The sequence below is a fragment of the Loxodonta africana genome, chromosome 19 (assembly GCF_030014295.1).
Source record: "Loxodonta africana isolate mLoxAfr1 chromosome 19, mLoxAfr1.hap2, whole genome shotgun sequence".
Lineage (NCBI taxonomy): Eukaryota > Metazoa > Chordata > Mammalia > Proboscidea > Elephantidae > Loxodonta > Loxodonta africana.
This window is the reverse complement of record NC_087360.1, coordinates 14,545,869-14,572,339: the sequence shown is the minus strand read 5'-3', so window position 1 is coordinate 14,572,339 and position 26,471 is coordinate 14,545,869. Positions and strand designations below refer to the sequence as shown.

The 26,471-nt window shown below is 42.0% G+C and overlaps 1 protein-coding gene across 1 annotated transcript in view; it reads right to left on the bottom strand.

The window, feature by feature from the left end:
* FBXW8 (F-box and WD repeat domain containing 8) overlaps positions 1-26,471 on the bottom strand; it is a 139,338-nt gene that overhangs the window by 77,931 nt on the left and 34,936 nt on the right. The window contains exons 3-4 of the mRNA XM_064272262.1: positions 23,056-23,220; positions 15,981-16,069 (exon numbers count right to left, since the gene is read on the bottom strand). Coding sequence (XP_064128332.1) covers positions 15,981-16,069; positions 23,056-23,220 — 254 coding nt within the window. The remainder of the gene's footprint in view (positions 1-15,980; positions 16,070-23,055; positions 23,221-26,471) is intronic.

The following is a 26,471-nucleotide window of genomic DNA, read 5'->3' as shown; positions in this document are numbered from 1 at the left end:
CAACCAATTTGTTACCTTAAGTTCTCACCCTAAAAGTATCACTAACAGAAATGCGTATAAGCAGCAGTAGTGACACACAGAGAGAACCACACAGAGACACACAGGCACAGCACTAGAGAGAGAGGGAGAGAAAGGCTGCAGAGATACTAAGGACTAATGGCCTTACAGGCATAAGCTTTCTCATACCTCATCCATGCATCAGATTTGACTGATTAAAGTCCCTAAAGACTAATTGATTTGCTGAAACAATTAAATCTTGCCTTTAGCAGCCAGACAATGCTGCCTTCTCATGAAAAGCTCTTGCCGAAATGCATGACGCGCCCTGGTTTTGCCCACTTAGAAAATAGGAGCACTCACTCTCTCCTATTACTACTGCCACTCCGACAAATGACTCTCTCCATCAAAGCCCAGGCAGGGCCAGGCCCGCTCAGTCACGAGGCCTCTGGGATAATGGAACGGACAGATGATGAGGTGGTACACTGCCTGCCGCTGAGCTATTCAAGCTAAGGTCCCTGACTGCTGCAGGGGGTTCTATTCAACACGGTAGCAACTTTGGAGAGGAATACTAGAGATGCCTGCAAGAGCGACCTCATGATGTGCCCACACGACGACGGGCAGACAATTTCAAGGGGATTCACAGTCGTCCTGAGGCCCTAGCCATACAGCCCTCAGCATTCCTTTGATCCCATGTTAAAAGTATGCAGTCAAACAAGATAACCTCCGAGATCGATTTCATCACTGAAATCTAGGACACAATGCATTTATGAAATGGCTACAGAAGGTCAATTTCTTATGCAATGTGTCTTAAGAAACTACGAACACTCTGATTCAGGAGGGCTTCATTTACGAAACGTAGGAGTAGTTACCTCAAGTTGTTCATCTGCGTTAAATACAGGTACGTGACATCATTCAAAGGTCATTCTGTCACACAAATTCCCTGGTCGGAGAATTCAGTGCTCTGCCTGCAGGACGGAGCCAGGGAGGGTATATGTGGTGTAAAGAGCCAAACAGGAGAGATGTTCTTTGCGACACTGGGCTGACGTACCTCTGTTTGACCACTGATCCTGTGGTACATAAAAATACTCACCACAAGAGTATCATAAAGACTGGGAGTGATACCCAAGCAAGGGCAGATATTGGTATCATCACAGCCAAGGCAGGCACTGGCTCCAGGCTCTCCAGGCAACAATCCAAATCCCCCTTCTTTACTGGGAACCCTGCGCAAAGCACAGACAACACTGTCCCACAATTACCAGAGTCAACATGAACTGCCGAAAACGACTCCAGGCCAGTCCCCAGAGGAAGGCTACTTGCTTAGCTCCAGGGACATGAGGAGAGATAACACATTTGAATTTCTGAACTGTCCATGATTTAATCTTTTGGGTTAAATTCTATGGGAAAGGAAACAGCCAGTTCAGAAAATAAAGATGAGGGTGGCAATGTCTTTCAGAAACAGAGAGAAGGTAAGTAAAAGAAAGAAAAAAGAGGAGTTTAAGACATCAGAGAATGAAGGAATGCTGAGAATAAGAAAGTGCGCAAACCAGGAAAGCGTATTTATTTTCTGTCAGTCTTGGTCATTCTATTCTTTACTAATATATATTGAGCCAGAAAGAGCCTTGGTGGCACAGTGATTAAGTGCTTGGAGGTTCACACCCACTAGCTACAAGATGTGGCAGTCTGCTTCTGTAAAGGTTACAGCCTTGGAAACCCTACGAGGCAGTTCTACTCTTTCCTATAGGGTCACAATGAGTTGGAATCGACTCGATGGCAACAAGTACACTGGACCACACCAGTAGTCTCCCCGGTGTTCTTTGTGGCATCCCTTAGGGCCTCCGGTAGGGAGTGGGGAGCGTGGAGGAGAGAATGTAAGTGGACTGTGCTCCAGGCCCCAGGACTCCTTTAAACAAAGAGTTCTGAGGCTAAGCAGCAACAACAAAACTTGGGAAAGGTGCTTCAATTGCCGAACCATGCAAAATTCCACCATAAAACACAAATTTTTGATATTTCTTATTAGTGGGGGAGGAGAGAGGGCAGGGATCCCACGGGTAATGGCACTCTGTCGTTATCTAAAAGGTTCCTGACGAGCCTTTTCTTCCATAAAAGAAGGTGTCTCATTTACACTCCAACTCCACACATCTGAGATTAAACACATGCTCTCCTCGAAAAGCTAGCCTGTTTCTGAATTCCTTATTTTTGTCGATAGGAGCTTCAGTCTCAGGTCACTGGTGTAGAAATGGAGGGGTCCCTTCAAGCTCCCCTTTGCCCCCACCCACACAGACATACATATTCAGGTCACTAAGCCCTTTATGTTCTCTTTCCCAGGAATACCACCCTGGTCTGAAGACCCCAGCACCTCACACTTGGAGCATTAGCCTCCCCACTCGTGAGCCTCAGCCACCTTCAATCGGCCCTGTGCAAGCCAAGACCTCAACAATACCTGCCTGTGTGAATCGTGCTTCTGGAAACACTCCGTTTCTCCCTTACTCTCCAAATGAGGCCATGTCGCCTTATGATCTCCCTTGCCGGCAGCCTAAACCTCTCCTTCGTGTCAATTATGTGTATGTGGTTTTCTTTTTGTCTCCCTTACTAAGCTATACGCTTCTGAGGTCAGAGTCTGGGTCTTGTTCGAAGCTGTGCATTCAATGACAAAACAGTGCCTAACAGCTAGGAAGCTGTCTATAAATTTTTACCCCTTAACACCTTACTGAAGGAAGGTTTAATTACTGGGGTCAAAAAAAAAAAAAAAAAAGTTTTTTTTTTTTTTAACACTGGAAACCTTCCACAAACTCATTTTCTACCCTTCTTTAGCATGCGTCTGCCTCCAGACAAGCCTGCCCTTCCCTGGCTTCAAATACTCTTGCTCACATTATCCACCTTTCTGAAGTGCCTTCTCTCCTCGAGACCAGGCCCAGTAGGGATCAACCGTGGATGAATGTTAGAATCACCCAGGAAGCTGTTAAACATCCTGATGCCCCAACAACCACAGACCAATTAAATCTGACTCTCAAGAGATGGGACCAGGCATCAGTGCTTTCAACATACAGGCAAGATTGAGAACCATCAAGGTAGCCCAATCCTGCCCACTCTGCAAGTCTACAACAGGCCCTGCCTCTTCCATGAAGCCTTCTCTGACTCAACCATCTGCCCTTCACCTGAAGAAATAGCATTTATTGCTACATGTCATATGTACAGGTCTTATCTCCTCAACTGGAATATAAAGTCCTTGAGAAGAGCTGTAGCTCAATGCAGTAGCCTCCACCAGAGGGCTCACGCAGCCAATATACTCAGTAAAGGAATGGTGACTGAAAGGAAGTGTCTACAGGTAATGACTGGTTGGAGTGGCACCTCCTTTATTTCCACCAACTACCTTCTAGTGCTAATAATCAGAAATGATCCGTGTAACATCCAGAAGGCAATGCAACAATATGCATTAGACTTGGTGCATTTATTTCTAATCTGTTTAAAGTATACCTCTTAAAAACAGGAGATAAGCTAAATTATTTCAGTAAACATGAGTTTTTCCACAGATGTCAACTTAAATTACGCCATTCTCCATAGCCAAAAAGGATAATAATAACACAAATGTTTTCCTGCAAAATAACTTGGGAGGTAAAATATAAGCGACTCTATGTCTCCTTTATTGCTCGGAACAGGGAATAAGTAGTCCTATTTCAGCAGCAGGTACCGTGTGATGACTCAGCAGCGAGCTCTGCCGTCTAACAGAAGCGGAAGCAGGCGTGGCAACGGGAGTCAGGCTGAGGGCTGACCAACTCATGCTAACGGAACAGGCACTTTCACGAGGGTGAAATATTCGTTGCGGCAGAGGAACCCGGACCAAGCCCTAAATGGGATCTAAAAACGCTTAACAACATCGGCCAGAAGAAGCAAGAACAAATATTGAAGGGAGGTAGGAAAAAAGGAGGCTTTTTCTCCAGAGCTCCAGATGTCTTTACCATTTTTTTTAATGACAATTACACTCAACCAATTAAGATGCCACTATGACAGTTGCATTGTCAGTAAACCTCTGGACCCCAATGCTGATGGCTCTCTAATTACTGTCTGTGCAAAGTACAACTGCAACTAATATACTAGCTCATGTAAGAACACTAAAGAAAAACTGAAGGAGAAAGAAGTCTTCTCCAAACTAGTCAAGATGTACCCCAGCCCATGGCATGGACCAACGAGACGTATTCTTTTCTCAATGTTTTTTACGCTTGATCAGGCTGAGTTTACCTCTAAATAAATAGGTCAGAGACCACAGCTGATTTTTTTTTTTAAGAATGGGAATGGAGCCTCTCTCAAGCACAGCACCCCAAAGCAATCACCAATTTAAAATGATTTACCACCAAGGAGCTTTTATTAACGAGCAAGTTTCCAATAAGCAGCCTACTCATTTGGACTAAGAGACTGGGGAGACTAGAAGAAATAAGAGGAAAAAATGCTGTGCAGCTTAAAAAACTTTAAACCTTCCTTCTTGTATAAATACCCACCAAGACACCCATTCTGTTTCCAGGTGCCAGAACTTAATTTGCTAAAAATTATTTTTTTTCAAGGCTCTTCTTAACAGTGGCGGGGGGGGGGGGCAAGCAGCAGCATCTTGATTTAAGAATGCTGAGAAGTAAGGTTAAGTGAATTACTCAGGGTCACAAGAAATATTTTAGTGGCACAGCTGGGATCAAAACTGGTCCCTAGGTTTTTCTCAATCTGCCGCTTAGCCAGCAAGCCACTTTGCCTCCTCAGATGACAGTGTCTTTAAACAAATGCTGCTTTTAAGAACCATCTCCATTTAAGCGCAATATAAGGAATTTATTGTTTTCAATTTTCTGACTCAGCCTTGCAGGACACAGCCCCTAACCCTAGCCCATCGAATTCACCACTATATCCAACTGGGTGGCAAGAGGCCAACAAAAAAGCTCAATATGTTGGCGGTGTGAGTTGGGCAGACACAATCCGTGCCTCCCAAACCTGCTTCACAGGTAATGTGGGGGGATATGTAGAGTGGTTGGTAAAACTTCACCCTCTACAGAGTCAGACTCCAGCCACTCCCAAACGAACTCACACAGCAATTTTATTTTGATCAGGTACCCCGAGCAGTCAAGAGGGGCCTTGTTATGAGGCCTCATGCTAGGAAATAATGGTTTCATTTCTAATTCAAATCCAATAAATTGGTAGTGGCTGCCTAGAACACTGTATTGAGAAGAATACGGTGGCTGAGTACCACCCATCTCACAAGAAAAATAAATGCTACAATGGATTCTCAATGTCCACCAAGGGGTTGCGCGCAGGAAGTGGCAGCATATGTGCTAAGTTATGGCATCTCTGCCCCACGCAAAGCTCTACCTGGCTAACTCCTAGTCATCCTTCAAGGCTGAGCTGGCCTGACTCTGAGCCTGTCCTGGTGTGCTGTGGCACCCAGCTCCTCCCCTATCCTAACACCTCCTCCACCCTGAACTGTAACCACATGTAACTATCTCCTGTCAGTCTGAAAGCACCCTGAGATCAAGGGATATGTCTGTTGTATTCATCGGTGCTTACTTAGTACATGCTGACTGACTGAATGAATGAGTCTACCGACTTACACCGGAAGACGGAAGTGGTCTAAAGGCTACTAAGCGATCAGGCTGAGGCCCCTAAAAGTGCAGGCCCCCATTTCAAGAAACATTTACACCCTTTATGTGTAGAGGTTTTAAGAACTATTCACTTGCTCCAGGCCTTGTTTAGTGATACCAAAGGTTACCAATCAATAAAAGCAAGAGTATTTACTGTGTTTTTATGAAACGTGGCTATGTTGTATTATACAATTAACAAAATGAACTCAATCCCACAGTGCAGAGTCTTTCTGTGGGACTGCGCGACTGCAAACATCAAGGGGAGCTTAAGACACATCAATTGAAAAATAATGAACATCTTAATGGACCTTACAAGACACATGCACTGAACACTTAAAACTGTTTTCCATACATCTTGGTTAATCACAATCAATAGCGCCAGAGTCAATGATGATTATGCAGAGTTATTGTAGCTGTGGCCCTTCCCATTATTCCTTGGAGAACTGGAGATGGATAAATGCAGCCATGAGTTCACCAGTATTTATTAAGGGCATTCTGGAGCTCCTTCATTAAGGGTATAATAAATGTAATGCTCTCTTCTCTCCCCTTATCAATAGCTTACCTCAGACTTATTTACCAGAAGAGCGTGTATACCTCACAGCAGAAAAAGATAAATAAATTTTAAAGTATTTTTAAAAAGAGGTCCCTAACGGGTAATGATCGAATTCCTTATGGGAACCAGTCCAATGTGATAATGAGCAGCAGCACAAAATCTATACAAAACAAGGCTGAAAGGAAAACTGTCAAGAGAAAGCTTTTTTCCTTCTTTTTTTAAAGGAGAAAAAAAGCATGTCCTTAGTAAGTATAAATATGGGTGATATTTCTCTAACACAACTTTATCACCAATCTGTATTTACAAAGCATCTATTATCTCAAGAGCCTCAAAGTAATCCATAGGTATTATCCAATTGTTTTATACAAGTACATAAAACTAGTAGAGTATTAGAAACACCACCCATGAAGATATAGGTGCTTGAATAGAAAACATTTTAAAATTCAGAGCAAATACATATGTCTTAGTTACTAGTGCTGCTGTAACAGAAATACCACAAATGGGTGGCTTTAACAAGCAGAAATTTATTTTCTCAAGGCTAAAAAAAAAGTCGCCATTGAGTCTATTCCAACTCATAGCGACCCTAAAGGACACGGTAGAATGGATGCCCCATAGGGTTTCCAAGGAGTGCCTGGTAGATTTAAACTACGCAGCGATAGCTCTTAACCACTACACCACCAGGGTTTCCTCTCAGAAACCTTTCTAGAAGGCTAGAAATCCAAATTCAGGGTGCGGGCTCTAGTGGAAGGCTTTCTCTCTGTGTCAGCCCCAGAGGAAGGTCCTTGTCTCTTCTGAGCTTCTGTTTCTGGGTTCCTTGGAGATCTCCATGTGGCTTGGCATCTCTCTTCCCTCATCTCTGCTTCCTAGCTTGTTTAATCTCTTTTATATCTCAAAAGAGTGACTCAACGCTACACTCTACACTAATCCTGCCACATGAATACAACAAAGACGACCCATTCCCAAAGCGGATTATAACTACAGGCATAGAGATTAGGACCTACAACACGTATTTTGGGGGGACACAATTCAATCCATAACAATATACTATTTCGGACTGAAACAACTATTAATATTTTGGCACAGTATATGGTCAGTACAAAGTACATTTTAAATTACTTGGAAAAGTGGATTAAAACTGGCCAAAGGTAAGGTATTTCAAGAAGTTATCAGAGATGCACGACAATGTTTGAACTGATATTTTCCAACAGTACCAACCACAAACTTGAACCAACCACAGATTCACACATCAAATTTTAAATATAATAACCAGGACCTCAAATTTTTGCTTCATGTGCACAGAAGGCTGGAACCCCTCTCAACTCTGAAGTACAGGTTGTACGGGTGGGCAAAACTAATAAAAGATGAAAAGGCAAATCTGAATCAGGACACACAGCTGGAGCTCACATGGATGCTAAAAGAGATGCAAGCAGTTTTGTTATGTACGTGCTTGGGCTCGCTTGCCTCGAAGGGAATGCAGATGGATGAAAATGTGTGAGACACAAAGGGACAACAGAGTAATTTTTAGGAGGAGAAGACAGCTAATATTTCACAAAATAAAATGATACAGTTTTCCCTCCAACTACATTTTGGCAGAGGAGATACATGGATCCAGTCACTGCTCCTTCCTGTAAAGGCAACAAACTGTACACTAAAAAGTCAGATCACTTTGGCGGCGAATGGGAGAAAAACATTAAGGAGTACGGGGGAAAAAAACCTCAACACAAAAAAAAAAAAATTTTTTTTTTTTTTTTGTTGCTTAATACTGTTTTTAACCAAAAGGTGGTAAAATGGCCCTCGAATATGAACAGAAAATTGTGCTTTCTTACGCAAACTGGAATGCTTCAGACTTATGACTCTTAAGTAACAGTGAGGAGGGAGTTCATTGCAAAACACCACCATACTCCTGGGCATCTGATAAAAGCTTCTGGTAAGCTAATAGCTTAATGGTTAGCCGAGCTGGCACAAGGGCCTCCGAGGAGCCCCAGGCTGGACTTTCTCGCACAGGTTTTACCTGAGGTGCTCTCCTTCGCTAGGTGGATGATACTTAGGCTTAGGTCTCAGGTTTTATAACGTGACCGTCCTGAACTCATGATGTCATCTGTTTCCAACACTCTTAACTTCCAGAGCACAGCAGGGGAGAAAGGGGACAGTCTGAAAGTCACAGAACAGAAGGGGACGCTTCCTTATCCCCAGCTCTTCTATTCTTTTTAAATATGTAATTTTAAAAACAATTCTAGGAGCTGTCACTAGCAACAAACAAACAAAAAAACACCTTTCCTATCCATTTATTACCAACAAACTTTCTTGAAAATATCTCTTCTTCTAAAATAAAAGGAAGTCACATACTAAACCCCACTACCGTTGCAGAGAACACGGACAGAGGCCGACTGTGAGAGAGAGAGACAGCAGGCTTATTCTGAAGAGACTGGTGACTCATGCATGGCCCAGGTTTTCCTCAAGTTAAAGAAATGGGATAATTTAGCTGGAAGGTCAAAGTAGAAGTTGTTTAGTCATCATTGACGGAACTTCCGTTTATTTAACCAGCAAAGAAAACGACTGATACTGCTAAGTGACCAAATGAGACCACAGACGGGCAAGAAGAGCCCAAGAAGGTGCTTGGGTAGGTCATCAATGCCCCCCAGCAGCTCCAAGTATGCGCGGGGTCACAGAGTGAGATAAGTTTCATTCCATACAACTTTCCGCAAAGCTTTCTGGATGCTGGGGCTGGTGTTAGGCTCTGAGGCTGTAAAGACCCTTAACACAAGGTCCTGGGCATGTCAAGAGGGGTGCAGTCAACAGGACAAATGCTGCCAAGAGCAGGTACCAAGAAAAGGCCTGTTGATTTGTTGATGAAACAGTCACTCACCAGTGACCCTGAAGAGTGTAGTTCAGTGGAAGGGCGGGGAGGGAAGCCAGATTTTAGGGGGCTGAGATGTAGAGAGTAAGAAGGGAGGCCTCCTCCCTCATCATGTATGGCACCAGTAGGAAAAAGAAAGATGTATTCAGGACTTGAAGGATAATTTTAGTAGAATGTGGAGACTCCAAACCAAAAAGTTAAATTGGAAAGTTGAGGGTTATACAAACATTTTGAAATAATTTTTAAACTGGAAAACACAAAAATTCATTCCCCAAAATTCAGTAATTCCATTTATGGGACTCCAGCCCAAGAAAATAATTAGGAATGTGAGACTAGGGGAAGATAATGGGGTAACTTTAACTCTTTATTCTACATGCTTCTATACAACAAGCCTTATAATTTTATAATTGTTAAAAAAAAAAACTAATACTAAAAAGGGGAAAAATCTACAAACTTCTTTGCAAAAAATATCCATACCATAATAACGCAACACAGGAAATAATTGTAATATCCAATACTAGAAGGCTGAATAAGAAAATCAGGATATAATTATTCAAGGAGTTTTTATTTTATTTTACAGTCAACCAAAGACAGTAACAAAAAGTATGTAATAACATGAAAAAAAGATCTCACCAGTTGAGGGAAAAAAAACCACAAAATGCTCTCTAGGCTGCAACTGCATCATATAAAAACATGCAGATGGCTTCAGGGGACATCAAGTCAGCTGGCATAATAAAATCTATTAAGAAAACATTCTGCATCCCACTTTGGAGAGTGGCGTCTTGGGTCTTAAATGCTAGCAATCAGCCATGTAAGATGCATCAATTGGTCTCAGCCCACCTGGAGCAAAGAATGAGGAACACCAAAGACACAAGGTAATTATGAGCCCAAGGGACAGAAAGGGCCACATAAACCAGAGACTACATCAGCCGGAGACCAAAAGAACTAGATGATGCCCGGCTACAACCAATGACTGCCCTGACAGTGAACACAACAGAGAACCCCTTAGGAAGCAGGAGAGCAGTGGGATGCAGACCCCAAATTCTCATAAAAAGACTAGACTTAATGGTCTGACTGGGACTAGAAGGACCCCAGTGGTCACGGTCCCCAGGCCTTCTGTTAGCCCAAGACAGGAACCATTCCCAAAGCCAACTCTTGAGGCAGGGATTGGATTGGACAATGGATAGAAAATGATACTGGTGAAGAACGAACTTCTTGGATCAAGTAGACACATGAGACTATGTTGGCATCTCCTGCCTGGAGGGGAGATGAGAAGGCAGAGGGGGTCAGAAGCTGGCCAGAAGGACACAAAAAGAGAGAGCTGGGGGACGGAGCATGCTGTCTCATTATGGGGGGACCAATTAGGAGTATATAGCAAGGTGTATATAAATTTTTGTATGAGAGACTGACTTGATTTATAAACTTTCAGTTAAAGCACAATAAAAACTAAAACGAAAAAAAATGCAGAGAAAAAACAAGCCATATACACCAAAAACTGTAACAGGGGCTGTGTTAGCCTGCTGTGATATGGGTGGTTTTCTCTTTTCTAAAATGTTGCAAAAACAACATGGTCCTATTACGGCTTTTATTTTTAAAAGAAAATATTCATGCCACAGGAGGAAAACCAAAATGGCCTTACAATAGCCACGCCCTCAGAGTAGCAAATGAGGGAGCGGAAGCAGCTCTGTCACAGCTCCCCAGACGGACGTTCTAGAAGCAGAGCAGAGTGTGGCAGCGCACATGCACTGGAGCCACCCATCACCAGCGCAAATCCTGGCTGCCTAGACTCTCCGAGCCTCAGGTCCTTCACGTGTAAAGCAGGGACGTCAACAGCCCCATCTCGCCGGACTGTGGGGAGGTTATGTAAGTATGTTACACTGTGTGAGCCACTTAGTGAAGGCTCAGTAGTAAGGGGCGGCTAGTATTACTTCTGAAAAAAGTGTGTGTGTGTTAGACAGAAAAGGGACTATGCTACAATTCCATGTTGTTTATACAGATTAACAATTCACCATGCCCAGTGGTCTACGTACTTCCTGTTATTAACAAAAAAAGCAATGTCCCTTGAGAAATAATCTATTTCAAGGACAGAGATAACAACAAAAAGCAATGTACAAGAAACACTATTTATGCATTTGCAGCTTAAAATACATTGTGGTTTAAAACTGACTAATGTTTTCTCATCAATAAGGAAAAGAGCACAATTCTGAGTAGATTTGAAGGAGATTTTAACCATATGTGGAAAGAACAACTCTCAAGAGACAGATAAGAGACGTTAGGAATCCTATAGAAGCCGGTCTCAACTCAATGGAGGTGAGCCAGCCACAGGCACAATGGCCTTTTAACCCTTAGGTTTAAGCGCCTCCTTTTTTCTCTAGGCTTCGGGAAGCTTCACAGGTTAGAGAGGAAGGTGCAGGGTATGCAGTGGAAAGAGTGCTGAGCCTAAGGAGTCTGCATCTCTGTCCCTAAAAAGAATGATTTCGGTAAGTGTCTCTCAACTTCAGTTTTTTCATTTACGAAATGAGTACGTAGGAAAAGACAATCTCTAAAGTTCTTTCTAGGCTTAAAGTGTATGATTCTAAGTTGAAAAACTAAGAAATTAGGGGACAGTCAAGAGAAATTAGAGATTTCTCCAGTTTCCTATATAACACATAGTACACAGGTGGCAAGGGCAGGCGGAGTATGTTAAATTTGAAACCTTCCTCTATACACAACAGTGTACAAGCACAATAGGGCATTTACTGAGACTACTGCATACAACCCATTTTTTAAAAGATGCTCACAATTTAACCAGAAAGAAAACACGTGGCTTTAAGGTTAAGAACTATTTCAAGGTAAAATAACAATATAAAACAAAAATGTTTAGGCAAACCCACAAGGCCACACGGTTAGCTCCTTTATAAGCTGCAGATAATCGCCTCTCCAGAAGTTCTGAGAAGGGTAGATTTGAAGTGCTCTAGGAAGGTTTCAGGGAGGAGATATGACTTGAGTTGAGCCTTAAAGGATGAGCAAAGCTGTGAGGGGAAGAACAGGAATACAACAGAGGGAATTATGTAAACAGGAGCAAAGAGGAGGAAACATCACATAAGATGTGGTCTGAGACAACCAACCCAAATGGCCATCAACTGATGAGTGGAGGAACCATATGCTCCATCCATACAAGGAATAGCAATGATTGCGAGGATGGAGCAGAACTGGGCAGTCTTTTGTTCTGTTACACACAGGGTCACTATGAGTCAGAACCAACTCGATGGCACCTAACAACAACAACAACATACAATGGAATATTGCTCAGCCATAAAAAGTAATGAGACATGATACAACATGGACGAACCTCAAAAACATTACGCTAAATGAAAGAAGCCTGTTACAAAAGACCACATATTGTATCATCCATTTATGTGAAATGTCCAGAATGGTCATATCCATAGAGACAGAAAGTAGATTAGTGGCTCCTTAGGGCTGGGAGAAGTAGGGTGTGGGGGTGGTGGGGTGGTTAAGGGATGATAGCTAAAAGGTACAGGTTTCTTTTTGGGGTAACACAAATGTTCTACAATTATGTAGTGGTGATAGCTGCACAACCTTGTAAATACCTTTAAAAAACCACCGAACTGTATACTTTAAAAGGATGCATTTTATGATATATGAATCATATCTCAATTTTTAAAAAAAGATGTGGTCACAAGTGACTAAGGAGACCAGTGTGGAAAAAACCAAAGGTCCACTGAGGAGAGTCACGAAGTCAAAGGAAGACTGGAAATAAATTTAAGGGCTCTGAATGTCAGGAACTGTTTACTGGAAATTGTCCATGAGATAGTGTTACAGATTGAATTGTCTCCCCCAAAGATATGTGTCAATTTGGCTAGACCATGATTCCCAGTATTGTGTGACTGTCCACCATTTTATAATCTGATGTGATTTTCCTGCGTGTTGTAAATCCTACCTCTATGATGTTAATAAGGTGAGACTGGCAGCAGTTGTGTTGATGAGGCAGGACTCAATCTACAAGATTAGGTTGCGTCTTAAATCAACCTCTTTTGAGATATAAAAGAGAGAAGCAAGCAGAGACAGGGGGGCCTCACTACCACCAAACAAGAAGCTCCAGGAGTGTACGTTCTTTGGGCCCTGGGCCCCTACACTGAGAAGCTCCCTGACCAGGGGAGGATTAATGGTAAGGACCTTTCCCTAGAGCCGAGAGAGAGAACGCATTCCCCTGGAGCTGGTGCCCTGAATTTGGATTTCTAGACTCCTAAAAACTGTGTGAGAGAATAAATTTCTGTTTGTTAAAGCCACCCACTTGTGGTATTTCTGTTACAGCAGCACTAGATAACTAAGAGAGATAGTAAGAAAATAAAGACTTATGAACAAAAGAGTGAAAAATCTGCTTGCAATACTGAGAAAGCAAACATCATGTACACAGGGGCCAGGTCCTGTTCACATGATTGGTATCTGAGTATCTGTCAAGCGATTTTAACAGTGCAAGGGTATTTAAAGTTACTCTGGTTTGTGCAGAAACAAGAGTAGGGAAGAACCAAGATTGGGTCAATTGTGAGGCTCACTGTAATAAAAATTAGTCTAGGAGGCAGATTCATGGAAACAGGAAACTGATTAGAGGTTGCCAGGGGGCTGTGAGGAATGGAGAATGGCAAGTGATTGTTATTGGGAATGTGGCTTCCTTTGGGATGATGAAAATGTTCTGGAACTAGATGACGGTCATAGTTGCACAACATGGTGAATATACTAAATGCCACTGATTTACACTGTAAAATGGTTAAAACGGTCAGACTGATGTTACATGTACTTTACCACAAAAAAGGAGTCTAAGCCTAGGGAACACAACCCCAAACCAGGAACCTTTACATGGAGAACTGGAAAGATGACACACAGCAAGAGATTTCTGAACAGTCTCTGCTCTCCCTCAATTACAAGAAATACATTTAATAGGTTTAAATGCACAAATGTTATACACTTTAGCTCTAGACACATAAAATGAAGTCCCTGAACAGGTTCCATTTACGTAAAAGAAAGAAAAAAGGGAAGGAAAAGGAAAAATAAGAGAAACAGAAGATAACCACAACAGAACGAAATGGTGAAGAGGTCTCTTTAAGAAACTCCTTGGAGATACATAACGGTAGAAAGCCTGGTGAATACAACATTGATTGGGAATGAGGTAACCACAAACACCGCTTTCTCAAATGAAAAGGGATTCAAGATCTGACCCAGAAAACAAGCATCGTAACCACCAGATAAAAATTTAATGATAAACACAAGATGCTCCACATACAGTCAAGACTGAAGTAGCTGATGCTAGGCCACAAACGTAAGGTTCTCTTAGAAAGAGGAGACGTGAGGAGCCTCTCTGACCCACAGATCAAGTTTCATCTTATCGATCCACAAAACCCTGCCATCGCTTTGCTTTGTGCTGGCATAATCAGTAATGCTGAACAGACCTCAAGGGAACAGAGAGGCAGGGAAAGAGGGCCTGGCATCAGGGCTTGTGGCCTTCCTTTCGTGAGGTCTACATCCAGACAAGAAATTCATAACTGGCTTTTGAGGTGAAAGTCTCTCCTTTATTTCTAATTTCTTTTATTGCTCTTTTAGTCCAATCTCAACCTTCCGTCCTCAAGTGCCTTTTGACACACTAGATAGAGACCCCTTGAAATTAGAATAATATAAGTACCTTTTGAAGTTATCACCGAATCTCAGGATTAGTGGGCCAGAAAAAGCCTTACAAATCATGCACTCTTAGGCCCACATTCAAAGAGGTACAGAAGCCCAACATGACACTGATAACTGTTGTTGCTGGGTGCCACTGAGCTGATTCCAACTCGTAACGACCCCATGTGACAGAGTAGAACTGCTCCACAGAGTTTTCCAGCTGTAACCTTTATGCAAGCAGATGGCCAGGCCTTTCTCCCACAGAGCCGCTGGGTGGGTTTAAACCACCAAACCTTCCATTAGGCAGCCGAGCACTTAACCACTGCACCACCAGGGTTCCTTCGCTGATAACTAGAGGGACGGAAAGCTAGATTTCTGGTCCATTAATCTTTCTAAATATAACAGAAACACCCCCAAGAAGGGCATTAGCCTCTAAACTGCGGCCAGTAAACAGAAGCTAGAGAAATGTGCTTCTCCTGGATGTAACTTGTTTAAAGTAAGAATACTTTTTCATAGGCACTGCATACTACAAAATATTACAATAATCTGACTGCTTGGAATCTCACTTCAAAGGCTGCTCTTTAATGAATGTTTCCTAAGGAAAGGTTTTTGTCTAAACTACTAGGTTTGGAAGTCTAGGGTTTGTTTCCTATAGGTAGAAACCTCTCTTAGGTGGCTCCCTCCAAAAACAATCCAGACTCGGAAGTTTAAATGTTCTGGTCTCTACTTGGTGGCAATTTAAGGATATACATTGACACTGTGGTTTAAGACAGCCTTCCTAATCCAAAAAGAAAATTGATCTTCTCATTGCACATTAAAGAAAGACATAAACACATCTCTGTAGCAAAATATGAAGAATTCATGAAAGTGGTTTTTGGAACAGAAGCCAAAGGGATTTACAGGGGCTAAAATTAAATTTCTTGACCATGGAGACACATAAAAAGCCTATTTCAGGATAACTGACACACCAAATACATACTATGTGGTGGGAAAGGAAGCTTAAAGCTTATGTGTGGCCACAGCCCTTCCTCATAATAAAGGCTTCAGAAAAAGAAAACAAGAACAGACCCACTCTGTGCCAACGCGTATTATCCTTGCTTGACTTTTTTATGTCTTCGTAAAATGCAAACTGTTTACCTTAATGAAAATCTAACATTACGTGCCACGAGAGTGATTTAAAAGCTAGGAAAGAGAAAGGTATAAACTCTCAAGGGACAACAAGGTCACCAATACTTAGACGGTGGCACATGAAAAATGAAAGACTCTAAGATGAAGAGCCTTAAGTTAAAAAATACTTTTTGCTTACCCAGCAATGACGACTCCATTATGGGAATGTACATCACATAAAACTGCGTCGGGAATGTGTTCCAGCTCACTCACAGCACCTTTTCGATTCTGCAGAGGGACAAAGGGAGGTGCAGTTTATACTATTCTTGGGATAGCCAAAGACAGAGCATTTAGCTTTCATCTACAGTCCACAGCGATTTTCAACAGCATGTACTGGATTCAAGATCATCTTGGTTATTAAAAGGAAGACGACAACAACTAGTATGTTGAGCGACTGAGCATTTTCAAGTTGCCATACCCATGAAGGCACTGACCTCCAGAGGGGGATGAGTGAGATACTGCCCTGTCCTAAAGGAAATTACAGGAAATATGTGCACAACACACTATATATTGGTAAGTATCTGCTGGGAGAGCAAGTACAGGTAGCCCCCAACTTACGACATACTAGAGTTACAATGAACCCCACTTACGCCTATTTTCGTTTCATTTTTATTACATACAATTTTGCAACATGTAATTTGGTGATGTTATTATTCTTAGATGTTCATTCACAGATGTTTATGTATAATGTTTCCAACCCCCAAACACAAAGATTGGATTTATAGACACTGATATAAAAAGATAATGAAAACTAAAAAAAAAAAAAAAAGAGGTATTCAACTTATGTCAGAACTCACTTATGAAAGAGTTGTCAGAATGGAACCCCATCTTAAGTTGGGGACTACCTGTATATAAAGTGTAGGAAAAGTACAGTTCAGAGAAGAGAAAGTACTGAGTGGTATATTACCTGTTAACAACCCTTACAAGAACCCTGAGAATAAAATACACACACACACACGTGCGCGCAAGCGCGTGTGCACACACATACACACAAATAGATAAAAATCAGGATGGGGGAACAGGAAGAAGAGAAGAAATTATTTTTGACTGACAGATTAGAAGTTTCATGAAAATTGTAATTAAAGGAAACCCTAAAAACCCGTAACAGGTACCTCCTGAGGTAGGACACTGGGTGGTAGGTGGAGAGAGCTGAGGATATGTATTTTTCACTATATACCCTTTTATGAATCTTGAATTACTGTACTAGGATCATTTTTCATTGATTTTATACATATACATATATAAAAATTAATTTTTTAGGCACCTTGGTGGCACAGTGGTTAAGCATTGGGCTGCTAACAGAAAAGGTCAGCGGTTCAAACCCACCAGCCACTTTCCAAGAGAAAGACATGGCAGTCTGCTTCTATAAAGATTGGAAATCTGTGGGGCAGTTCTAGTCTGTCCTGTAGGGAACTATGAGTCAGAATCAACTCAACAGCAATGGGTTTATAAAATTGTATTTAAGATAAAAATAAAGGGAACCTTGACAAATATTAAGCTTTTATATGAAAAAAAATGAGGAAGGTAAAAAAAAGGAAGACAGTTCAAGCCAAAAAGCAAGCATGAATAAAGGTATTCAACACCACCAAGTAACCCATAATTTCAACTCTGCAGCACTGGAACAAGGATTAGAAACAGCGTATGTGGGTGCCAAGCACAATTCTGAGCATATAGTAAGTGTTCAATAAATGGCAGTGGCTATTATTATTACATTATTTATATTATTAGAAGGATGATGACATCATTCCATTTAAAATCAACATTTACTAAGCAGCTGTGTCCCAGGCATTGTGCAATATGATCTCATTATCTGCTTAACGAGCTTACTTAACCTCAGGGCCAAGTCTAAGACTGACAGATAAAACGAAGCATATCCAGTTGGGCCTTTCCTGCTAGTGATATGGGGAGGAGAGGTCAGGATTTGGGAGGCATCTATGTGAGGGTCACAGCCAAACTGACCAGAGTAGAAAAGCTCTTTTGAGGCACTGGAGGAAAAACGAGTGCCTGAGAAGAAAGCCTGTGTGCTTATGGCATTCACTAATTTCTGTCATGTGGCTTCCCTGCCCCTCATGGGCTTCACAGCCATGCTGGCATTCTAGTCCTGGAGAGATTCTAGAATACCAGAGGGGAAAAGAGTATGCAAACTGTGTCCAGGCTGGATCTCAACTGCAGGATCAGGTAAGTTCGGCATTTGCAGGTTCATCTCCTATGTGGAGGTTCCTGAGAATTCTGGGATCCCTTCTAGGGTTTCCCCAGACACTGACCTGACAGATATCACACCAAATCACCTGTCCACCCCATCCTGAAGTTGACCACGAGGAGCACTGCATCACTGTTTCTGTGTGCAAAGCCCTAGAAGCATCTACAGCCAATACTGATTTAGCTTTGAACTTGAGCAAGCTCTGTGGGAGGTGGGTAAGAAGTACCACTGCAGTCATCTCGCCACAAGCCCATCAGCGGTGCTGCTCTTAGCCCTGCTCTGCCGTTGCAAATACAGGGACATGCAGACCTGAAGGAGCTCGCTCTAACATGACCATTTATGTCCATATAGGGCTTTCATTCTAAAATTACGTTAAGAATCCCAGTGTTGAATCTCTCTCTCTGTCTTGCACAGACGTATTTCTAGAAAGATTTATCTCAATATGTTAGCAATGGTTAACTTTGCATAGTTGGATATGGGATGAGTTTAGTATTTTCTCCCTATCTGTATTTTCTTGTTTTTCTAAAATGACCATGTGTTATCTGTGTATTTAAAAAACAAATGAACCTCACACCATGCACAAAAACTAACTCCAAGTGGATCGAAGACCTAAACATAAAGACTAAAAAGATAAAGATCATGGAAGAAAAAATAGGGACAACATTAGGAGCCCTAATACAAGGCATAAACAGAATACAAAACATTACCAAAAATGACAAAGAGAAACCAGATAACTGGGAGCTCCTAAAAATCAAACACCTATGCTCATCTAAAGACTTCACCAAAAGAGTAAAAAGACCACCTACAGACTGGGAAAGAATTTTCAGCTATGACATCTCCGACCAGCGCCTGATCTCTAAAATCTATATGATTCTGTCAAAACTCAACCACAAAAAGACAAACAATCCAATCAAGAAGTGGGCAAAGGATATGAACACGCACTTCACTAAAGAAGATATTCAGGCAGCTAACAGATACATGAGAAAATGCTCTCGATCATTAGCCATTAGAGAAATGCAAATTAAAACTACGATCAGATTCCATCTCACTCCAACAAGGCTGGCATTAATTCAAAAAACACAAAATAATAAATGTTGGACAGGCTGCGGAGAGATTGGAACTCTTATACACTGCTGGTGGGAATATAAAATGGTACAACCACTTTGGAAATCTATCTGGCGTTTTCTTAAAAAGTTAGAAATAGAACTACCATACAACCCAGAAATCCCACTCCTCGGAATATACCCTAGAAAAATAAGAGCCTTCACACGAACAGATATATGCACACCCATGTTTACTGCAGCTCTGGTTACAACAGCAAAAAGCTGGAAGCAACCAAGGTGTCCATCAACGGATGAATGGTTAAAGAAATTGTGGTATATTCATACAATGGAATACTACTCATCGATGAAGAACAGTGACGGATCTGTGAAACATTTCATAACATGGAGGAACCTAGAAGGCATCATGCTGAGTGAAATTAGTCAGAGGCAAAAGGTCAAATATTGTATAAGACCACTATTATAAGATCTTGAGAAATAGTATAAACTGAGAAGAATACATACTTTTGTGGTTACGAGGAGGGGAGGGAGGGAGGGTGGGAGAGAGTTATTTACTGATTAGTTAGTAGATAAGAACTACTTTAGGTGAAGGGAAGGACAATACTCAATACACGGAAGGTCAGCTCAATTGGACTGGACCAAAAGCAAAGAAGTTTCCGGGATAAAATGAATGCTTCAAAGGTCAGCGGAGCAAGGGCCGGGGTTTGGGGACTATGGCTTAAGGGACTTCTAAGTCAATTGGCAAAATAATTCTATTATGAAAACATTCTGCATCCCACTTTGAAATGTGGCGTCTGGGGTCTTAAATGCTAACAAGCGGCCATCTAACATGCATCAATTGGTCTCAACCCACCTGGAACAAAGGAGAATGAAGAACACCAAGGTCACATGATAACTATGAGCCCAAGAGACAGAAAGGGCCACACGAACCAGAGACTTACATCATCCTGAGACCAGAAGAACTAGATGGTGCCCAGCCACAATCGATGACTGCCCTGACAGGGAGCACAACAGAGAACCCCTGAGGGAGCAGGAGATCAGTGGGATCTCATAAAAATCTCATAAAAAGACCAGACTTAATGGTCTGACTGAGACTAGAGGCATCCCGGCGGTCATGGTCCCCAAAACTTCTGTTGGCACAGGACAGGAACCACTTCCGAAGACAACTCATCAGACATGGAAGGGACTGGACAATGGATTGGAGAGAGATGCTAATGAAGAGCGAGCGAATTGTATCAGGTGGACACTTGAGACTGTGTTGGCATCTCCTGTCTGGAGGGGAGATAGGAGGGTAGAGAGGGTTGGAAGCTGGCAAAATTGTCACGGAAGGAGAGACCGGAAGGGCTGACTCATTAGGGGGAGAGTAAGTGGGAGTATGGAGTAAGGTGTATATAACCTTATATGTGACAGACTGACTTGATTCGTAAACGTTCGCTTAAAGCTCAATAAAAATTATTAAAAAAAAAAAAAAAAGGTCAGCCCTGGTCAACCCGACCGTCCCCCTTAAAAAAAAAAAAAAAAGATTCATGGTTTTTAAAAAAAAAAAGAATCCCACTGTTGCTGGCTGAATGGCCACGGGAAATACAGGGTGGAGAGGAGTGTACCGTCACACTATAGGGAGAACAACTAGGGTCACATAAAGATGTGTGTATAAGTTTTTGTATGAGAAACTGACTTGAATTGTAAACTTTCACTTAAAGCACAACAAACAAAAAAAAAAAATCCCACTGTTACATTTAAGGAACGATTCATCATCTAAAATCTCATTTATGTACTTCTCACTGTTACCAGTGTCAGGAACCTGGCCTAAGACACTCCAAAGAGGAAAAAAAAAAAAATTTTTTTTTTTTTTTTTTTAGCTCCCTTATATTCTGCCTGCAGTTTGACTCCGGTTCACTCAATCAACAACCTTGTACTGAGCACCTACCAAACATATGGCTTCGTGCTTGTTAGGGAAAAACAAAAATAGACGTTCAATTAAATTGTACATAACTGTTGTGTTTTTTTTTTTTTTTTTTTTGTGAAGTGCCAAATGCTCTAAGGTGGATCTTTAAACACCTTCACTTCTGCCGCCTCCAGCCCAGCTGATGAGGCTGTACCTGCCTTCCTCCCTCGCTTTCTCTAATACCAAAGAGGAAGCAAAAAATTTACCTGCTACTTTCTCCCTCCAGATCTGACACCTCTGAATTTGAGCCAGGGACAATGACTATCTCTGACAGCCTCACTCACAAATCCCCCTTAAACTATCACATCTTTCTGGGCTGGAAGGCCCCAGTTAATGCCCAACTCTCCGGCCTTCTTTAAATCCCCCCACCATACCCCTCAGCCCAGGGTTAGATCCTCTGCTTTCTGGTCCCAGTTTGTCTAAACTGCTTCCTTTTTCAGGTTTTCATCCCTTCCTTTCACTTGTGCCCATCACACCAGCCTAATCAGGCCTGCAGACAGGAGGCTGAGTGGGTCCCCAAGAGATGAGTTTATTACCTTGCATGGATGCAAACTGACCCTGTGGGGCCAGCATGATTGTATGTAGTGGTGGTGTCTTAGTGGTCTAAGAAAGGGTAGCTAGACTAGTTGTCCCTAGAACAGTGGTTCTCACAAGGGGCAATTTTGCCCCCTGGGAGACATTTGGCAATGTGTGGAGACATTTTTGGTTATTACAACTGAAGGGAGTGGGAGAATGCTATCGGCATCTGATGGGTAGAGGCCAGGGATGCTACTCAACCTCCTACAATGCACAGGGCAGCCCCCTCCCCAACAAAGAATTACCTGGTCCAAAATGTCTACAGTATTGCGGTCATGAAACCACGAATTAGAGAAATACCGTTCTTACTTCACTAGAAACTAGTGAGGTTGCCTAGGTCAAGAATATCTGTCACATCTGGGCAGCTCCTGCCTGGAGGGGAGATGTGAAGGCTGAGGGGGACGGAAACTGGCTGAACGGACAGGGAAACACAGGGTGGGGAGAAGGAGTGTGCTGTCTCATTAGGGGGAGAGCAACAAGCAGTATATAAAAAAAAATATATAGCAAGGTATATATAAGGTTTTGAATGGGAGGCTGACTTGATGTGTAAACTTTCACTTAAAGCACAATCAAAATTAAAAAAAAAAAAAGAGTATCTATCACTAATTAGGTTATGAGGTGACTGGGTTCAGGCATACACACAGGCAATATGTCACCATCAGTAAAGAGCAAGAGCTTGTTAACCTCAAAGTCTATTAGGATTGACCTTTACAGGACAGGAAACAAAGTATCATTCTGCCCTTTCCAGACAAGTGAATATCCAGCTGGAAATATCCAGCTGGAAAAGAAACACCATCAGCACAATGGCGTCTTGTCAAGCTTCAGACAGCTTTAGGTAACACTGTTCTTGACAGTTATTTCCTACAGAAACACTTCACTGTGCAGATTCTGAGCTGTGATCTAATATTTCTGCAGAGATTTTGAAGTGATAAATGTTATGGAAGCAAGCCAATAGGTTATGTGAGGGAAACAAATACAGTACTTAGAGACATTTAATAATCTGTCTCTGACATTTACTGGAATCAACATTTTCCAGTTCTTCTTTTGTATTCAGGTGGTACTTTTTGCTTTTTTTGTCCATTCAGAGAGTTGGTAAAAGTGAAAGAAAGGGGGCTACATTAGCAAAAGGGGGCCCCAAAGAGCCAAACCATCAGCGGGCAACTGGTTGGCCACCCAATCTCCTCCTTCCTCTCCCCGAGACCAAGAGGGTGCTCCTAAATCGTGTGGTTGACAATGGGGCAGATATTCTAAAGGAGAACAAAATGGGCAAGAAGTCACCAACAGCTGAGGGGGATGTGCACACTCCTTTACCATCACTTTTGGCAATGAACCTCCGGCTATAATTCAAGGGACTGAGTTTAATCCCCAGCTTGGGCTCCCATACCCTTGGCCGGCTATTCTTCTACAGGTAACGATATTGGCCACTGCCTACCTTCCAGTTGGTCCTTAACATGTGTTCCTTGGCTCGGCACTCTTGGAAGATGAGCTTCCAGCAAGAATAATCAGAGATGCTGCTCTCGGGAAGGTGCCCTTCCTGCTGGCACAGTCTGTACCAGAGCACTTCATCTTCTGCAATCACCTTCCACGTCTTGCTCACCTAAAACAGCAGAAGTGACACAAATGTCAAACTCTGCAATTAGAGAAGCCCCTATCATCCAAAAATCAATCAACGCCTTTATTAATGCCCTGGGTTTATGGCAGTATAAAGTGGCTCATTAACAAAACACTTCGAGGTGAAAAAAAATACAAGCAAATGTTTCCAGTTTTATCTTTCAAGATTTCAAAACTGTTGTACTACCATCTAATATCGCATTTTAGACTACTCGATTAAATGATTAACATGAGAGACAAAAAGTACACACTTTACCATGTTAACAGCTACACAATCATACAGATTTTTACAACAAAATTACTTTTTACCAATAGGCACTTGTAATTTCATCTTACAGAACTAGAGACTGACGGCCTCTGGAATTAAAGGATGTAACCAAATAATTGTCTATAACTCGAGACTTCTGGTTATGTCTCAAAGAGCAAAACAACCAAACCCACTGCCATTGAGTCGATTCCAATTCATATCAACCCTATAAGACAGGGCAGAGCTGCCCCAAACAGTTTCCAAGGAGCGGCTGCCCATGTTTCCGTTAGCAGTCAAGTGCTTTAACCACTGTACCACTAGGGCTCCTCTGGTCATGTAAAAAACTCAAATTCTTATTAGATGTGGGAATTTAGATTTTAAATGTACAGATTTATTAAAAAAATTTTTTTACCAGAAAATTTAAGCTGTTAACTAGGCCTGTAAGATCTGACATACAGAAATTAATCTTATGTCTGGACTGAATTTCAAATCCCAACGGTATCCAGAGGAAATGGGCCATTTTAGGTTATTAATTGTTTTTTCCAACCCTAACTTAGGGGAGTGACGGATTTCATCACAGTATAATGTACAAAGTTGGCTGAACTGCAAAAGATGGACTGTGCTGGCAGGATAACCAGGTCAACATGACACGGGGTCTGCAGCACAGTCTAGTAATGAGGGATCAAGTGCACAAGGTTTGCTCCCCATTCTAGGGTTGCAACTTACTTCAAATAAAATGAGAGCAGTGACCAGTAGTTTACAGTAACTTGTGCTCTGAAACACTCCCTTAGGGCCACTTCAAGACATCAAATACACAGACAAGAGAGAACATGCAACAAAGTGAGACCGTGCACACATGCATGTGCAGGACAGGCTCTCGCTGCACTAGTGTGCCTCGTTTTCTGAAGTACCGATAGGGCGTTCACATTCAAGGTGGCAGAGGGAAGACCTCCAGATATCTCCTCTTCCATTAAATCAGTGAGAATACTGGCAAAAATGATCAAAATCAACGTTTTTTAACTCTCACAATTAACTAAAGGCCTGCAACATTCCAACGAGTATTTATTCAAGAAAAACTAGCAGAATCTTGGTAAGAACAGTAACTTTACTGGCATTTTAACTTTCTCTGATCCCATACCTCCTCTCCCCAGCTCCACAAAAAACCCAAAACCAAACTCACTGCCGTTGAGTTGATTCTGACTCAGAGCAACCCCGCAGGGTTTCCAAGGCTGTAAATCTCAAAGGAAACAGACTGCCACATCTTTCTCCAGTGGAGCCACTGGTGGTTTCGAACTACTGATCGGTTAGCAGTTGATCGCTTTAACCACTGCACCACCAGGGCTGCTCCCTAGCTCCAGAGTAACCTTGAAAACCAACGGCCTCATAACTATGGTAGCTGTGAAAACCAGCTGCCTAGCAGCCACTGGAGGGGGCAGAACAAGTTTGGAGCTCCCCAAAAGTTCCATCCCCAGAGAACTGTCACTATTTGACCTGTCTGGTAGCTCAGTGAAAAGCTCCGTTCTCAGGGTTTGTCTTCATTTGACCTGAATCAGAGCTCACTCAATCCTATCCCAAGGTATTTGTCAAGAACAGTCAGGGCAACTGCTGAACACTGCAGTGGTCCGAAGTGACATTATCAGTTGGGGGTAAGAAGAGGCTGACCAAAAAACTTAAGAGGAAAAACTGGGAAATGAGATGTCCATAGGGGGCTTTGAAAATCTCTCACATATTCCTGGGAATGAAGCATGTCGTGTGCATTAACAGGACTGTGTGTATGCCCACAAAAAACCTGAGAAGGCCCTAATTTGTCAACTCTTGCTGACCTTGAGACTCTGCGTGAGCAGGAAGTAAAGGCTAGGGCAGAGTTGTAAACCACTGGGTCACTGGAGTCATGGCCCAACACACATAGAAAGCCCCTCAGCAAAGGCTGGGCAAGTTATTGTTCAAGGCATCTAAGGAAATCTGTGTTCAATCATTAGCTGATGACTAAGTTAAGTGAGCAGACTTCAGTGGCGTGACGTAAGATGGCAAAAAATACAAACTTTACAGAAGAGCACAGAAAAGATGAACAGCAACAACAACAGTCCCTGGGGAAGGGGGACAATCTGATTTTCTGAGTTACCACATTATATTAGAAACTATTGTATGTAAACAAATTAGAGAATCTAGATGAAAAGAACAAATTCCTAAAAAGACACGAACTACCAAAACTGCCTCAAGAAAAAACAGAAAATCTGAATAGCCCTATAAGAAGTAAATAAATTGAATTAGTAATCAAAAAACTTCCCACAAAGCAAAGTCCAGGCCCAGATGGCTTCACTGGCAAATTTTACCAAATGTTTAAAGAAGAATTAACACCAATCCTTAGAAACTCTTCCCAAAAATGGAAGAGAACACTTTCCAACTCATTCTATGAGGCTAGTATCACCCTGATCTCTAAAACAGACAAAGACATCACAAGAAAAGAAAAACACAGATCAATATTTCCTGGGAATACACACATAAAAATCTTCAGCAAATACTAGTAAACAAAGCCAGTAACATAAAAAAGTATTACACACCATGACCAAGTAGGATTTAGCCCAGGAAGGCAACGTAGGTTAATCATAAAAAAATCAATGAATACAATACACCATATTAATAAAGGACAAAAATCACATGAAGTTCTCATATATAAAAGTTATAACTTATAAATTTAAAAATTAGGAAGGGAGTTCTTTATATTCAGAACACCTACATTTTACTAAAGAACTCATGGCAGAGTTCCTTTACGCACTGGTTTTCCCAAGGAGACCTAAAGTGATGGAACATATATCCATTTGGTGACACTTTCAGGGCCATATCTGCATGATCAGCTGCATTATCAAGAAGCAGGAAGGTGTAACAGAAATCTGGTTACACTCACGGACAGAAACCAACACTCTTTCCCACTAAGAGGCTTTTCACTAACTACCTGTGCTACTATGACAAAGTCACTAAGCTGTGCACCC